General features: G+C 53.5%; 1 protein-coding gene across 7 annotated transcripts in view; it reads left to right on the top strand.

The window, feature by feature from the left end:
• The window catches only part of Ptprf (protein tyrosine phosphatase receptor type F), a 75,191-nt gene that overhangs the window by 35,293 nt on the left and 22,344 nt on the right, over window positions 1-17,554 (top strand). For all 7 annotated transcript variants that reach the window (XM_055618497.1, XM_055618495.1, XM_055618493.1 and 4 more), the window contains 5 exons: window positions 9,676-9,945; window positions 11,880-12,461; window positions 12,691-12,827; window positions 13,288-13,432; window positions 16,777-17,082. In XM_055618497.1, coding sequence (XP_055474472.1) covers window positions 9,676-9,945; window positions 11,880-12,461; window positions 12,691-12,827; window positions 13,288-13,432; window positions 16,777-17,082 — 1,440 coding nt within the window. The remainder of the gene's footprint in view (window positions 1-9,675; window positions 9,946-11,879; window positions 12,462-12,690; window positions 12,828-13,287; window positions 13,433-16,776; window positions 17,083-17,554) is intronic.

Genomic DNA, 17,554 nt, shown 5'->3' with positions numbered 1-17,554 from the left:
TGTGTGTGTGTGTGTGTGTGTGTGTGTGTGTGTGTGTGTGTGTGTGTGTCTGTCTGGGAGGTGGGGGCATGGCTGCATGCATTTTTGTGTGAATATGCATGCCTGACCTGACTTTTCTCTTGCCTACCCCAGCAGGCTGGGCTCTAGGACTCTGGTTCTGAACTTTAGATCCAACAGGGGCTCAGGAATGAACCAGATGGGCCTTCCTGGGGGAGCCTGCTGTCTTCTGTCATCAGCTCTGCCCCTCATGTTGGGGATAAGGCTGAGCACCTATGGGTATATTGCCTTGGGCATTCCTCAGTGGGGCTAAATGGACTCTGTGCTGTTTACAGTTAGGAACACAGCTAAAGGGTCTGGGGACTGTTTTAGTGTGTCCAGTTTATAGCCCAAGGAAATCAAAGTTGACCACCTGGGCCCGCCCTGAGATAGTCTAGAAAGAGAGCCAGCTTCCCTCCAGCCTCCCTGCAGTAGGAGGGAACCTCTTATCACATGAGAGGTTCCTCACCTCTTCGAGGACGGCCTGACATCTCTCCAGCTTATGGAGCCTGAGGGATGACAGTGGCCTGCTTTACTCTCAAAGCAGTTTGGTCGACTTGCTTACTCAATGCAAAGAAGAGCAAGTTGCCAGCTACTTAGTGAGGGCCAGTCATGCCTCAGGGTACAAGTTGGTTTTGGAGAGGCCACAGGTGTCAGCCTGTTAGGTGACCAGTGACCAGTCCAGCGCAGAGGAGCTGTTTGTATTAGCTAATGGTGTTCCTTCGTGGGACCTGGGAGCCCCTATCACTGCCCTTACTGTCAGCTGTCCCGTATACCCATTCAGTGAGATCACCCGCTAACTGTCTTTAGGAGTACCATCAGGACAGAGACCAGGAACCCAAAAACTTCCTGAAGGCTGTGAGGAGTAGAAATGTAGAGAGCACAGCCTTAACCCTGGGCTGATCCAGGCTCAGTATCCTAACAAAGGCACAGGACTCTGGGAGATAAGTAACTAAAAAGCCTCTTCACAATGACCAGCCTCCTCCTCCCTCTTCAGCCAGAGTATAGAGTCCCTGGCTTCACTGAGGCAGCCCCTGTGTGCACGTGGCTACACCAGAAAGGAGAGAATCCAGGCAAAGCCTTTGTAAGCCCCAAGCCAGCTGTCTAGGCACAGCTTTATGGCCATTTCCCAGGGTAGAGCTGCCAGAGGCAGTACCATAGCAGGAAAAGGCCACCCAGATTCAAAAAGGATGCTATGAGGCATCCTAGCCACTGAACTGCTCAGCTAGCACTGTCTTGTTGGCTATGACCCGCCCTGGTAGTAGGGTGGTGGTTATCTCTGGAAATGGGCTGAAGTGGCTGCTAGCGCACTGACCAGGAGGTCTTAACTCCTTGAATCATCCCTACTCCAGGGTTTCCGTCATCTACACATGATTGACTTGGACATGATCCTAGCTGGATCCTGCCTTATGCCATCTCCTGGGATAAGCTCCACTTGAAAGAGCTTTGGGAGGTGGGAGACATAGGGCTTCCTTTACCCTTAGCCCTCCCTGTCTAGACTCTAACATAGCTAACCTGGCTTCCGCAGCTCATCCTCCAGGCCCTGCCTCATACCTAGAGCCTGTATAAATCTATGCCAGCCCTTTGCCTCTAGGATTTCTGTACATAGGAAAAGCCCTGATACTTGGGGCCCCTGCCTGTAGTGTTCCCAGCCTTCTTTTTGTGCCTAGAAAAGTCTCATCTGCCCCGAGGAGTGCTTGGGACAGCCTGTGTCACGCTAGCCACTAGCTCTGTATTTGGAACTCTGCATGTGGGTAGAAAGGCATGCCCCGCCCTGGCGCCTAGCTGCTGGTCTCTCGTCTCCCAGCATAGTGGCTTCAAGATTTCCTTCCATAGTGGTTCCTGATACCACCCAGAGATGAAGGTCCCTCACTCTGCCAGGGCCTCACCCTCCTGATTCAGGGGTTTCTTAACCTTAGCTTTTGACTGTTGACATTTTACACTGAGTACATCTCTGTTGGGGGCCATTGTTTGCATAGTAGGATGTTTAGAAGCATCCCTAGCCAGCTGGGTACTAGCAGCACCCTTTAGTGAGACCAGTCTAAGTAACCCCAACTCTCCAGACACCGGCCCACAGAGGCACTTCATCTCTGTGGAGACCCTCTGCTCAGGATTGATGCCTCCTAGGGCTGCTGTCTCCATCTCTGACTTCGTTCTTCTCTGTCTATTGACTCATCTCCTCAGACTTAGCCTTTCAACATTGTTCCTCTGTTCCCCAAACTGTCAAGGCTCTCTTTACCTCTCTGAGGCCCTGGGGCTGCTACAACCAACGGGGCAGTATGTGTACTCATAAAGCACCCAGCGTGCTGCCAGGTGCACAGAAGCACATGAGAGTCAGCTGTCTGGGTTTCTGCTGGGGCAGTGCTGGGGGACACGAGTCGTACGTTTACGTCTGACTTTGTTCACAGTTGCCTGCAGTTCCGCCCACAGTCTAGCAGGCCCAGGCACGCTGGGTGGACCAGCCTCTCCATCACCCTCTGACTCCCTCCCTGAGTGACTCATTTTCTCCTTCCATCCTTGGCGTCTCTCCCCTCCAGCTCTCAGACATACAGCTGCCTGGGCCAAGGCAGGACCCCGCCCTTGGCAAAGCCTGGCCTGCCTGTACCAGGACGGCCGCCCTCCCCATTCTCTTCAGGGACCTGGCGCCTGAGCTTCTGCTGTCTGAAATGAGGGCGTTACCTCCTTTCTTCCACAGGTGTCTGGACACGCTCCTCGCACTGGTGTCGTGCAGCATGGGGCTTCCTCACGGCGGTGGGGCTAGAGGGGCTTGTGTGCCTCAGTGGGTTTGTGAGCTGCATGGGCCCCGACCCTAGAGCCCAGTTTGCGGGTCTGTGTGACCCGTGAGGGATTGTGAGGCATGGGGACTGGCCCATGCCCCACTTCTACCCCTACCAGTTTGGCCCTCATCGTCCCTGGCACCCGCTGGTGGGCCCTGTCCCTGTCCACTGTGTTCCTCCATAAGTCCTGAGTCTCTTGTGAGCGGCGTGGTCCGTGTGCACGTGTGTGTGCGAGGGGCACAGGAGTCTTGTCTTGTCTCTGTGCTGTGTGGGCAGATGAAGGTTGGCCTGTTTTTACTCTCTCTGTGTTTCTCCTTGTCTTTTTTTTTTATTCCCTCCTCATCCTCATCGCACTCTGCCATCAACCCAAACTCTCATCTCTCAGATCAGCGAGAAGGTTGGTCTTTTTCACTTCTTATCCATCTACAGTTCGCCCACCGACTGTGCCCGTCAGTTGGGACCAGCGGGCTTGGTCAGCTCCCTCAGGCTCGCTCGAGCGTGCCTGCCCGCCAGTTGGCCTCTGCTCGTCACTGTTTGGGCTGGCTGGCAGGCAGGACCAGGGATGGGTGGGCAGGCCTTCTGCCCTGCATGTTCCTGCTGCTTGAGCCCTCGATGCACTGTGTGTTTGCATGCCCCCTTAGCCAGTCTCTACTGCTGGAGTGGCCACACACATGCATGGTGCACGGCACAGAACCTCACCCCACCTTTCCACCTAGGCCAGGCTAGCTGTCTGTTCCAGGTAGAGTTCAAGTTCAGGAATGGTTGTGGGGATCTCTGTTCAGAGGGACTGTAAAGGCTAAAGTGCTTGACCTGTATGGGCGTTGGGGGAAGCGTCTACAGTCTCCCTACCCTTATGTAGGCCATGTTTACCTAAGAGAAGCCAGAACTCTAGGAGACCGTAGGGAGAGGCTAATTTGGCGAGTTGTCCCCTTGAGATCTTGCAGTACCCGACACAGCCCTGCAGTGTCTGCCCTGTCCTTGAGGCCTCCAGAGTCTCCCCAGTGCTCCGGGAAGCAGACTGGCTGTTCTGAGACTTAAGACCAGCTTTGGTCTGCCTCTCAAAGACCCTGATGGCTGTGGTACAAGACAAGTGGCATTGTTTTGGTACACTGAGCAAGTGTGCCATGGCTTTATCGTTTCTGTCCCCTGCCAGGTTCAAACCAAGGTCTTCTGCCAGCCCAGACCCCACTGCCTACACTCCCAAGGCAGCCTCTGCACCTCTCCGAGGGTAGAGTGTGTGGCTTGCTAGCCAGCCAACAGCCCTCAGCTCCATGCTAGGCAGGGGCACTGGGCATTCAGCTCCAGGTTGCATATACCTGGAGTGACTGAATTGTCAACTACAATTTGCTGGGGCCTTGAGTAGCAGCAGTCTAGCTCAGCCTTAGATTGGGCAAGGCTTCCTGAGACTCCCTGGATCCCCTCCCAGAGCAGGGCTCCCACCCCCCGCCCCGAACCAGGCCTCTACTTCCCAGTACTGGTTTTTTTACAGACCATGTGGTTGAAAGGTCAGTGGCTCTCCTGTCCACTGGACTTTAGGGGTCCAAGGAAGAAGCATAGGGCAGACCCAAGCTGCCAGGTGCCCTCTGCATCTTGCTCCTCTGTGGTTTTGAGTTTACTCCAGGAGGACAAGGGAGCTGGTCAGGAGGAGGGCTGCAGCCTGGGCTTAGATAGCAGCATAAGCTTCCCATCCATATGCTCTCCTGAGCTCTGGGGCAGTTTGGTTACACCATTTCGCTGACCGGGCGGATCTTCCAGGGCGTTCAGAAAATAGTCATCAGCAGACAGCCCAGTTTACTCTCCCCACCCACACTCCTTCTACCTACCCTCTGTATCCTTTGTCATTTCCCCCACCACCCACCCTGTGGTCCCACCAAAAATAAGCGCATACACAAATATTTAATGGGAAGGAGAAATGAGTTTCTAAATATTCCGGGGGGATTTGCCGGGCTGGTAATTTGTTTGGTGCTGATAATTGCATCTTACATTTTTCTAGCTTTACTTAAAACTGTGTGCCGGGTGTGCCAGCATTTAATTACTGCTCTGCGGCAGCCACAAGGTTATTTATTAAAGAGTTATTTTATCTTGATACAGTGGATCCTGCCCCGTATCCCCTCCTTAATGTTGTGTTATTTTCATCAGAGAAATTTCCGCAAGTGAATGCAGATTGCGGGGCCTGCCCCCCCTGCGATTAGGCTGTCACTCCACTGAATGCCGATGCCTCTGGGCGCCGCACCGCCCTATTATAGGGGGTTGTCAGCGCAAATAATTAGACTTAAAAGTTACAGCTGAAATATAATCCAGAAATGGCAGGGCCCTGTTTTGGAAATTGTCTATAAAATGTCAGCACGAAGGATGCACAGGGAACGGTAATAGACCGGCATTGTTGGAGCCTGAGATTAGATCCTAAGTGCATTTTTTCGCCAGCTCCAGTTTTTCCTTCCCTGCTGTTGCTTCTGTCAATAGACCGAGTCCAGGGTGAGTCTTGTTCCCTTGTGGTGGCGGGGGAGGGTGGTGGAGATGCTGTGTTGGGGCATCAGCCACTTCCAGCTGTTGGCACAGGGGTAGTAGCTGTTCAGGCAGGTGTAGGACATAGGGCCCCACTGGCATTTGGGACACTCTGTTGACCCTCTAACCCCCACACTGTTCTCTGTAGATGTGCTGACCTGCCTGAGCTCTAGGAAAACTGCCTCCCAGCAATCTTTGCACATGGCTGGAACTTAGTGCCCTCATATAGGAATGAAGTTGTCAGTGAAACCCCTGGGACCTCTGGTTGAGTCCTTTTCCTAGTTTTGGGGATGATCCTGACCTCACATTCATCTGCAGCCCCTAGAGTTCTCCCTATCACTTGCATCTTGGGGGGAAATAAAAGCCATTCTTAGTATCAGCTCCCATAGAGCTTTAGTTTTTTGACAGTGGCTAGTGGTGGAGCTTTTTAAAACAGTGGCCCAGGGCATTGGCCTGTCCTCGGAGCCTGATGCACAAGGTCTCTGCTGGGCTGGAAAGCACTGTCCTCCCAGGGCCTATGCAGGGGTAAAAGTTAGGACATGTTTAGGTATGGGCCCAAGGCTTATTGGCCAAGGGCCTACTTCCTGCTGTAGCACCTCTTAACTCTAACACCTGCTGACCTCTTCTTCCGTTAGGGTTCCACTATTAGCTAGAGCTAGACTTTTAGCCTAGACCTTTCCCCCAGTGTAAATGTCAAAAGACCCATCTGTATGCCGTCTGGAGCTCTGTCTTAGGCCAGCCTAATGCTGTCTCCTAGGGTCTTCTTTCAGCCCTGTCAGCCGTGGCTCTTGAGGATGTGAGCTTTTGCCACACAGACCGAACTTTACTGTGCATACAAAGGCAGACATGCCACTTTCCATGTCATTGTTGACTCTGTCCCCATCTGCAGTTGAGACCTGAAGCCATAGGAAGCCTCTGTACAGAATAATGCTCGAGTGGCTTCCCACTGGGCATGATGTAATCCCAGTTCCTAGGAGGTAGAGGCAGGTGGATCTCTGTGAGTTCAAGGCCAGCTTGGTCTATATAGTGAGCTTCAGGACAGCCAGGGTTCTATAGATCCTGTGTAACCCCCACACCACCAAAACAACAACAACAAAAAAAGATGGCTTCCCTTGTACCCTTGCCCTTTAGTGGAGAGGAAATGGCAGCTGGCCTGGAGGACAGAGAGGCCTGTTCAGTTACAGCGACCCCTGTGTTCTGGACTCCTCCATTCCTTGGTAGGCCTGGACTGGCTCACACACAGCCCTTTTCCTCACCTATTTAACCTGCTCTGAAGCCCAAAGAGTGCCTATGCCCCAGGCTGGCAAAACCTGTCTGTGCCTCATCTTGTGCCAGTTGAGAGGTCTTGAAGGGGATTCTGTTTCCATGGGGCACTTGAAAGCCATGGCCCTAGGACACACCTTTCCCTTGCCATGAGAACTGTTGTGTCTGTTCTTGTCTCATCAGCCATGTGGCCTTCTGACATTGGGACACATGATAAAGAGGCCAGGCTGCGGTGGCACATACCTTTAATCCTAGCACTGGGGATGCAGGGGCAGGTGGTTCTCTGTGAGTTCAAGGCCAGCCTGGTCTACAGAGCAAGTTCCAGGACAGCCAAGGCTACACAGAAAAACCCTATCTTGAAAAACAAAATAAAACAAAAAACCTCAAACAAACAGACAAAAAAGATAAAGGGGGCTGGAAAGATGGCCCAGGGATTGAGAGCACTTGCTCTTGAAGAGGACCTGGCTCGGTTCCCAGTGCCCACCTGGCAGTTTACCGTCTCTAGCGCTGTAACTCTAACTCCAGTTACAGAGTCTCTAGCACCCTCTTCTGGCCTCCGTGGGCTCCAGAATACATGTGCCGCTCCCACACCTGTGCAGGCTTACGCAATCAAAGTTTTACGCCTGAAGAGTTGGCTCAGTGGTCGAGAGCATTTGTTTTTGCAGAGGGCCCGGGTTGAATTCACAGTGCCCCACAGATGCTTCCTACCTGCGTGTGCATCGGGCATGCCTGTGGTGCAAAACACCTGTGCGCCCAAAACAGTCATAAAATAAAAATAAATAAATAAATAAATAATAAAATAAGTTTTTGCTGGGCAGTGGTAGCACACACCTTCAGTCCCAGGAGGCAGGAGGCAGGCGAATCTGAGTTTGAGGCCAACCTGAGAGGCCAACCTCTACAAAGCAAGTTCCGGGACAGCCAGGGCTACGCAGAGAAACCCTGTCTCAAAAAGAGGCTGATGATAGAAACCCACTGATGCTAGTGTAAGCAAATCAAAGAGTGTTTGAATGTTACGAAACTGGGAATCATAGAAGCCGATTTGATGCTGGGCAGAGCTGGAGCCAGGTCTTCAGTATGGTCGGCCATTGTTTGTCGCTACCTCTTCCTATTCCCCCCACTGTTCTTGTCTTTGTGCTGAGCAGGTCCTCCTATGCATTAGGAAAGGAAAACCTAAGCTCATCCGCCCCTGTAACGTGTCCTGCTCTTCTCGGGGTTGAGTAAACATCCAAAGGTGGTTTCTTGTTAGCCAGATGTAGATCACACACTCTATGTGCCACGGATGGCGAGATGGCTCCCTTAGAGAACGTGAAGATGGAATTGGAAATGTTGCCCAATGATAGAGCACAAGACCTAGCATGCGTGAGTCCCTGAGTTCAGTCCCTAGCATTCGGGGGGAGGGAGGGAGAAGAGAGAAGAAAGGAAAGAATGAGGGTACTGCTTCGAGATGAAGGCAGAATTCTGGATGTGTGCATTACACCCTAATAAATACCTGTGAGCATGGGGAATGGAGCAGGTGTGCGAGGAATTCTCTGTGACGTACTTGGGGCTGCGGTGTTGTGAGTCCACCTGTGGGACTTGGTTAGACTGCTGTAGAAAGTGTGGGAGCAGGTTCTCCCCAAGGCCTTAGAGGCTGGCAGTGGAGCATCAGGAGCCATGCAGGAACTTGTTAATCAGGGGAACACCAGTTGTCTGTGGAGAGTGTGGGAGCAGGGTAGAGTGAGAGGTAGAGGGTGACCGGTGTGGAGCTACTTGAGTGACCGTAGAAGGAATGGTAGTAGTTTAGATGCTGCTGGTGGCTTTGACTTATGTGTTTAGAGGGAAAGTGATTTTGAATGCTGTTTTAGGCAGAGCCTTTGACAAGGCAATACCAGCTAGCTTGTTTGACCTTGTGACTTTTACCAAATGTCTAAGCTCTGAGCTTCAGTTTGACCCCTGTGAACTGAGGTGAGATTGGACCTGGTGGTCTTTCCGGAGCGTCCACCTCTGCTTCTGTGATCTGGAGCTGTGTGAGATGCTTCCCACGTGGTACCACAGGTCCTCTGCATGTCTGGGCTCCCCAGCAAGCACCCACAAAGACCCGTGCTCTCAGTGTGCCTGTAGGTCACCTAGGCTTGCTGCCTGTCCTCTCTGGCCCTCTGTGTAAGGACAGCCATTTAGGATATCTGTGAGCCTCTGCCAGTAGCTGCATGACCTGTCTGCATGCCAAGCATGCCTGCGTGTGGCTAGGTCTTGCTCACCTTATCCTCGCTGCATGCTCTGAATGTCTGTGCCAAGCTTGCAACTTCAGGGTTGGTTCTAGGCCATGCCCTGGACTGGGAAGCCCAGGATAGCTTCTGGCCAGGGGAGTCGAAGGCTGGGGGTTGTGGACAGACACAGCCACCCTCCTCCTTGAGACTTTTCCTCACTGGTGCACGTCATGTACTGCCATCATCATGCCCATCCTGCCCGCGGACCACGTCCCTGGCCCGCCCAACCCCTTGTCCCTGGACTAGCCCTTCTGAGAGGCCATCGACATTGTGGGTCCCAGGCTGACCTTAAGCACAGCTGAGGCCCAGCAGGTGGTTGCGCTATTTCCTCTTTTCTCCTGGGGCCTTGGCCTGGAGATGGAGGCATTGACTCCAGAGAAGTTGGCCATGTTACTCCCAGACTTTGCCCTGCCCCAGCCATGCTCGGAGGACCTGGATTTCTTTCACTGGTGCCCCAACTTGTCCCTCTGGAGACACAGGAAGAAGGGAGTCAGGAGCAAGCAATGGTGGTCACTGGAGGGCCACCTGGACTGTGGCCCTAACCAGGTCTGGCTCTTGCACTAAGTCCTGTGTGACCTAGGCTGAGTGTCCCATGCTGTAAGATGGGAACTTGGTTGTGGGGGTTCTCATTAAGAGGTGTTCCAGATGGTCTCTGGAGTACAGGGACTACCTCTAGTCCCAAAGTGAGGTGGGAGACAATGAGCCAGGCCCCAGGGATGCCACTCCTCCTGTCTCTGAGCATGGGCTTGGCTCTGACAAGAGAGGCTTCCTTGATGAGGGGCCCCTGCCCTCCCGTCCACGCTTGTGCCCTGCCTAGCCTATGAGTGCCTCTCTCCCTCCTCCCACAGTGCGCCGAGTGGCTCCTCGTTTCTCCATCCCTCCCATCAGCCAGGAGGTGATGCCGGGTGGCAGTGTGAACCTGACGTGTGTGGCAGTGGGTGCACCCATGCCGTATGTGAAGTGGATGATGGGTGCCGAAGAGCTTACCAAAGAGGATGAGATGCCAGTTGGCCGCAACGTCCTGGAGCTCAGCAATGTCGTACGGTCTGCCAACTACACCTGTGTGGCTATCTCTTCATTAGGCATGATAGAGGCCACGGCCCAGGTCACAGTAAAAGGTAGGTGTACTGTGTGCCTCAGCCAGCTGATGTCCTCCTCTGGCTGGGGGCTTCACATCCTCAGGTACGTTGGAGCTGGCTGATATGGGCACAGGTGGGGCCGAAGCATCTCTTAAGATGCCCTGGCTCTCATAAGGTCCTTAGAAAGAGGATGGCTTTCTGTATTTGTTGCCTTACTGGGAATAGTTAGCCAGTATTGGAGTGCCAGGCATCATGATAGTCAATAGTTGATTTTGCTTTTAAGGGAGGACGTGGGGCAAATGCTCTTTAAAAGCAAGCAATTCAAATACTTCTAGCCAGGGTCACACTGGAATAAATGACAGAGCAGAGACTGAGCTCTCAACCCACTCCCACAACCCAGTGAGAAGGTGGGGGGGGGGGGGGTTCTCTACCAAGACCCTTGGGAACAGACATATAACATTAATATTTACGATTTTTAAAAAGTAACTTTCAAAGGTTTATTCAGTTTATTTCATGTGTAAATGTTTGGCCTGCATGTGTGTATGTTGTGTTTGGTACCTGTGGAGGCCAGAAGAGAATGTCAGATCATCTGGAAGTAGAGTTTATGGATGGTTTGAACCATCATGTGGGCTCTGGAAACTGAATCATGGCCCTCTAGAAGAGCATCAAGTACTCTTAACCACTGAGCCCTCTCTCCAGCCCAACTTATAAACTAGGTTTTTGGTTTGGGTTTTTTTGTTGTTGTTGTTGTTGGTTTTTGTTTTGTTTTTTGGGTGGATTTTTTGGTTTGGTTGGTTGGTTTGGTTTGATGTAGACTGTGCTGGCTTCAGACTCATAGAGATCTTCCTGCGTCTGCCTGCCAAGTGCTGGAATTAAAGGTGTGCACCAATTCCCTTAACTTGGGTAGGGTTTGTTGTTGTTGTTGTTGCTTTTTGGGTTTTTGTTTTGTTTTGATACAAACTAAGAGCTGGGGACACACCATTTACCACGTTTGAAGCCCTGCATTCAATCCTCAGTACTGCAGAAAAGAAAACAGGATCTAAGCCAGCGTCACATCACTCTTACCTGGTCCTAGGCTACTGGGGTCCTTGGGATAGAGTCCAGGCCTCATATATGCTAAGAAGCGCCCCACTGAGAGCCACACTGCTGGCCTCACACTCTTTCCTTCTGTGAAAGCAGAAGGTAGTTTTCAGGGGCTCACGTTGCCCTGGGAGTCACCCAGGTATATCAGCTGGCCTCCCGCCCTCAGCCCCTGCCAGCCACACAGAGGCATCCTGTTGTAGCCCCCTTGCTTGCCCCCTGTCCACTGTCATGGTCAGTGGCTCATCATCTTCCTTCAGGCCTCAGCACTATGAGACTTTTCCTGTTCACCCCATTTAAGGAGAGGCTGTGTTTTTCCCTGCTGTCCTTTTACACAATTACCATCAACTCATTTGTTGATTATTTCCCCAAAGTATAAATTCCAGAGAGCAGGGATGTGACCATAAGCATCTGTGGCTCCAAAGAGTTGCCTAGTACTTAGTGGTCATTCTTCATGGAGCACACATGGGCCTGAGATTTTTGCCACCTTCATTTTGAGCCACGTCATGGGGTGTACTGGGCCTAGCAGCTTCATGGCTCTCTCAGAATTCTTAAGGCCAGTTCCTTGGGAGATACTGAGCATGCATATACTCACACATACCCTGTTACACAGACTTGGTACAAGTGAGTGTAGGTGAGCAACAGGCATAGGACCAGGTCTGTTGTTAGGTGAAGCGCGTGTGTGTAGGGAGGTGTCTGAAGGGTGATGTGTTACATGCTGAAGGGGCCACCAACAGACCTGCCTGCAGTGTCTCGGTAGCCGCCCCTAGAAGTCAAAGCTTTTCAAGCCTTTTTGAAGGTGGGTGTATACTTGGGGTGGCCGTACCCTGCATGTAGGCGATGCCTTGTATTTGTCCTCAGAGGCATGACATCTAGCCATTCTTTCTCCTCAGCTCTGCCAAAACCTCCAATTGATCTTGTGGTGACAGAGACAACCGCCACCAGTGTTACCCTGACATGGGACTCTGGAAATACCGAGCCTGTGTCCTTCTATGGCATCCAGTACCGTGCAGCTGGCACGGACAGCCCCTTCCAGGAAGTGGACGGTGTGGCCAGCACCCGATACAGTATCGGCGGCCTCAGCCCTTTCTCAGAATATGCCTTCCGTGTGTTGGCTGTTAACAGCATTGGGCGAGGGCCCCCCAGTGAGGCAGTGCGTGCGCGCACAGGTGAGCAGGCGCCCTCCAGCCCTCCACGGCGGGTGCAGGCCCGGATGCTGAGTGCCAGCACCATGCTGGTACAGTGGGAACCACCTGAAGAGCCCAATGGCCTGGTCCGGGGCTACCGCGTCTATTACACTCCGGACTCCCGACGCCCTTTGAGCGCCTGGCATAAGCACAACACTGACGCGGGACTTCTCACCACCGTGGGCAGCCTGCTACCTGGCATCACCTACAGCCTTCGAGTCCTCGCCTTCACCGCCGTGGGCGATGGCCCACCCAGCCCCACCATCCAAGTCAAGACGCAGCAGGGAGGTAGGTGTTGGGGGGAATGCATGCTGCCTGGACAGCTGACAGCAGATGCTTGGGCACAGTCCCTGTTTCCTCGGGCTATGAAATCTGGAGCTTGGGGAGGGCGAAGGTGCCATACTCCACAGTGGTGTGGTCGCCAGGGATACAGGCCAAGCTAGTGAGAGCTTGGCACCCTCTCACTGGGCCCTTGGAGGTGTCGTGAAGCTGACAATGCCTGGGGTGGGCATTGCAGTGCCTGCACAGCCTGCAGACTTCCAGGCCAAAGCTGAGTCGGACAGCAGGATCCAGCTGTCGTGGCTGCTGCCTCCGCAGGAGCGGATCATCAAGTATGAGCTGGTGTACTGGGCAGCAGAGGATGAAGGCCAGCAGGTGAGCCTCGAGACTAGGAAGGGTGGAAGGAAGATATCCCCCAGTTCCTGGTGGTCTGTGATGGGCGCACCTAGACAGGCAATGGGACCTGGGTTTCTCCCTGCAGCTTAATGGCTCTTGTGGCCTGTGTGGCTCTGTAGTCTGTACCACTCCAGTACTAAAGGCAGAGCTTCTAAGTTCTACCTTTTGTTCTATTGGGTTGGTGGCCTGTGTGATATTGTCCTAGCCTTGAAGTTTTCCTGGGGCCCATCGATCCCTGGTGGCCTTTGTGACCGTTAAGGCCGCTGTGGCATGAGTCAAGCCATGCATTTCTGGTGAGGCCTATGTGGCTATGTAGGATGGGGCTGTCACAGAACCACAGTGGGTCCTCTTCCAGCTGCTTGTGGCCCATTCGGGGGACAACCACCTCTGAGTGGCCTTTGAGATCTGAGCAGTCAGTGAGTGTTCTCTGCTCTTCCAGCACAAGGTGACCTTCGACCCCACCTCCTCCTACACTCTAGAGGACCTGAAGCCTGACACGCTGTACCACTTCCAGCTGGCTGCCCGCTCGGATATGGGGGTGGGCGTCTTCACCCCCACCATAGATGCCCGTACAGCACAGTCCAGTAAGTGTCCGCTAAGGCGACTCTTGTCACATCTGGGCTGGGACACCATACACAGGCATAACCCTTCCCCCTCAAGCAGGTGGGCAGTCAGGTCTGCTGAGTCCAGTATTGGACTCTAGTCTGGGCTCTTGAGTCTGAACCCCATGAAAGGGACAGGTAAGTGCCCTGCTAGTCTGTGTCCAGGCAGTGGTTGCCTTCTCTGCTCCCTGCCCGGCCTTGACCCACTCTTCCCCCTGTGACCCTTACACCCTGCCCAGGTAAGTTCTCTGTGACTGTGACTCATCATTATCCCTTAGCCCTCCCCTTCCATACCTGGATCGTAGCACTGATTCAGTGGGCCTGCCACATTCCAGACCTGCCTCGGTGCCTGTTCCCTTCCCGTGGTCCCACATCTCATCACCCACATCCCCTTCTCCATACCCCATCACAGAAATTCCCTTGGGGACTGTGTAATCGCGGAGGCCTCAGGGACAAGTCCATGAGAATGTGACTGTGTGCATCCCCACATCTGCCTGTGGGACCCCGTGGCTTATGTGACGTGACTGCTTGTAGAGAAGCACCTGGAGTCTACGTGAACACCTGACCTGTAGCACCTAAGTGTGCGCCAGTGTGTCCTGGGTGTGACTGCCTGACTCTGAAAGCGCTCTAGCTCTCCAGGGTTAGATGACAGGTTGTGAAAGTATGAGTGTGGCTTGGTGGGACTCTAGATGGCCCCTCTGTGGTCACCATGCTGCTGTCTTCAAGGTCACCTGTTTGATACGACGGTCATGGGTGTGACTGGCTGGGTGTCACTGGGAAACAGAAACCATAGCATGGCAGTGTCCGCTAACTCTGTAGGATGTGTTGCTGTGTGTGCAGGCTGCCTGACTTTGTAGTCATAAGTCAATTCTAGAAGCCTCTGCCAGGCAGACTGTGGGCCAGACCCGACATGCGCTGGCTCTGGTAGCATGGCCAGAAAGCAAGGCAAGGCCTCTATCTGTAGGGCCCCTGCAGTGGACCAAGACATACAGTGTGCCTGTAATTACCCAAATGAGCTTTTAATTATATTTGTGCAGTGAGATGGGAGGGTGGAGAGGTGGCAGTACAAGAAATACAGTCAGTGAGAGGTCACAGAGAATTAAGTCTCGGAGATATGACACTTCACCTAGGCTGAAGCAAGGATGGACACTAACTAGGTAAAAGGGACAGAGAATGTGGTGGCCCTAGGCCACACATTCTGCAGACTGCTGCTCCCAGAGCAGCCGTCCAAGCTATAGCAGTCAGGGCTGAAGAACAGGGACAGCTCTGCCTGCTCTGACAATGGGCAGGTGACGCAAGATGCGGAGATCACTTAGAAGCAAAGTTGTTGGCTTGGCTGGAGTGGTGATAGTGGGTGTTTGAGTTACCTAGGATACTGACTGGCCAGGACCTGGTGATGGATTGAAAACGAGGAGCAGTGGGATAGGGATATGGAGGTATATCTTGTGTCTGTGGGTGGCTCTGAAAGAGCACACTGCCCCCAGAACAGGAAGTGTGTGGAAGCAGGTACTCACCTGCTTCACCTGGCTTCAGCCACCCAGACTCAAGGCACTGTGTCTGTGGAGTGTAGAGGCGTGCAGGTGTAATGGGGCCTAAGCTGGAGGAGGCAGGCCTGAGGAGACTGGGTATGGAAGAAGACACAGAAGAAGCTTATTTACAGAGGTGGACCTGACCCTGCTGCTGAGTGGCTTGCAAGGGGCTGGATGTAGGGTTTAAGTGGGTTTGGAGGAGAAGTATGGTCGCTTGGTGGGGGCTGTGGGAGGTGAGCAGGTAAGCCATTGTGCTTGGATGCCATCCAGAAGCTGGCTGCAGGGCAGCTGTAGTAACTGAAGGGCCTGTGGCAGTGAGGATGGGGTTTTCTTTAAAGGCGAGAACTCTCGAGGTGCATCCAGATGCTATCGTGAGAGTCAGGAGGACAAAGCAGGACACGTGGAAGGAGAGGGACAGCTGGTAAAGACTTTGGGGATGGGAGGAAAGGGGCAGTGTGTGGGTGACAGAGAGCCTGCCTGGCCTTGAGAGTGGGCGAAGAGGGGTCCTGGTGGCCAGAAATAGAGGGAGCTGCTGCTGGGAGGCAGGCGGCAAGCTTCTATGCCTGTAGGCAAAGGGAGCTGGAAGCTTGGGAGCTGTGCAGATTGACTGCATTATTTGTCAAGTGGCAGAGTGAGCAAGATAGAGTAGACCTCAGTGGGGAGCTCAGAGAGCCAAGGGGACCGCTCAGGAGGCCCTGGAGCTGCAGCGTCTCTGCTGCCTCAGTGCTGCTTTATTCATTACCTAGTGTGGGTCAAGCAACGGTGGAAAAGTGAGGAGCTGGGGGGAGAGAGCTTGCTGCATAATCGTGAGGATCTGAGTTCAAATCCTCAACACCCACCTAAAAAGTAGGGTATGGCCACATACACACCTGTAGCACCAATACTATTGGGAAGATGAGATGGGGGTTTCTGGGGCTTGCTGACTGCCAGTCTAGCTTTAGGTTCAGTGAGACCTGCTTCAAGAGAATTCGGTGATAGATGATAGAATGATAGAGCAGGGCACCTGACATCATCCCCTGGCTCTCACACACACATGCGTGCAGGTGCCTGTGTTCACATACACATAGAGCAGACACACAAAGGAAGATGAGGAGTGAGTTTAGGATACTGGTGAGAATGGTGAGCTGGGGCTCCTAAGTCAGAGCTGAATGTTGAGGCTGAAAGATGAAAGTGGTTGATGGTGGTCCCCAGGGATAAAGAGTAGAGTACTGGGGGCTTAGGGTGACTTGACAGGGACAAGAGGTGAAAGGAAGCCCCTGTATTGGTAGCCGTGTCTAGAAAAATCACCAGGCGCTAAGAGAGCACACACTGCCTCCTGACTCCTGAGGAATCTGTTGAATACTTTCCTTCTAAACCGCAGAGGCCACTAGCCATCCCTGTGTCTAGCCCCAGACTCTAGGAGCCTAAGCACAGAGATCCTAGCCACGTGGGCACAGGTGAAGGTAGTCTTAAACCAGAACAGGCCTTTGTGCCGGGATGATAGAAGTATTCATCCCCAGAAGATACTTATATTCTCCAAGTTCTGGGGGGGGGAGGGGGGTGTAATTTGATACCATGTTTGTGTGAGACGGCATATGTACTGGAGAGACGCTGTTAGAACTCCATATGTGCATATGAAACTGCACATACCGTGTGTGTGTGTGTGTGTGTGTGTGTCTGTGTGTGTCAGCGTCAGCAGCAGTATGCCTAGAGGGCCTCAGGATGGCTGGGTGAGTCTCCCGTCCCGTGTCACTTGGTCACTGTGCCTGTGATCCCCACCCTCCATTTGCCTGCTTTCCCCCCATTTGTCTTCCCCAGCCCCATCCGCCCCTCCCCAGAAGGTGATGTGTGTGAGCACGGGCTCGACCACGGTCCGGGTAAGTTGGGTTCCGCCGCCGGCCGACAGCCGCAACGGCATTATCACCCAGTACTCCGTGGCCTATGAGGCGGTGGACGGCGAGGACCGTAAGCGGCATGTGGTGGATGGCATCAGCCGTGAGCATTCCAGCTGGGACCTGCTGGGCCTGGAGAAGTGGACGGAGTACCGGGTGTGGGTTCGGGCGCACACAGATGTGGGCCCCGGCCCTGAGAGCAGCCCGGTGCTGGTGCGCACCGATGAGGACGGTAGGCTGCCTTGGGTAGCATTGTCATGAGGCGCTGGGTGGGAAGGGAGGCTCATAGCTTCCTGGCCGGCCTGCCGAGCACCCAGGATCTTCCCTCCAGGGGACCTGACAGACTGATTTCCTAAACTTAGGCTTAGGGGTCTGAACTTGGGAGATAGAGTTGATCGAGGTAGCCCGTGTCCAGGCCTTGGCTTAGAAGCTATGGCAGAAGGAACAGCCCCACCTAATGTGAGAGAATATGAGAGCCAGGATTGGGAAGATGAGTGCAGAAGACCCAAGTGGCCTTTCCCGGGGTATTGACGGAATTTAGAACAGATGGTGTGAGCCTGGGTTATTGAAAGTGTGGTACCTCACCTCTGGCTCTTCCACACAAAAGTATCCCTGCCACAGGGCCTGACAGGGAGGTTTTGCATCAGGTCAGCCAGCCAAACAGATAACGCTGAAGCCTTTCCCGGGGGGGGGGGGGGGGGGGG

Source organism: Psammomys obesus, unplaced genomic scaffold (assembly GCF_907164565.1).
Source record: "Psammomys obesus unplaced genomic scaffold, mPsaObe1.curated_primary_1811, whole genome shotgun sequence".
NCBI classification, from domain to species: Eukaryota; Metazoa; Chordata; class Mammalia; order Rodentia; family Muridae; genus Psammomys; species Psammomys obesus.
The sequence above is the reverse complement of the archived record's forward strand: the minus strand, read 5'-3'. Positions and strand labels throughout refer to the sequence as shown.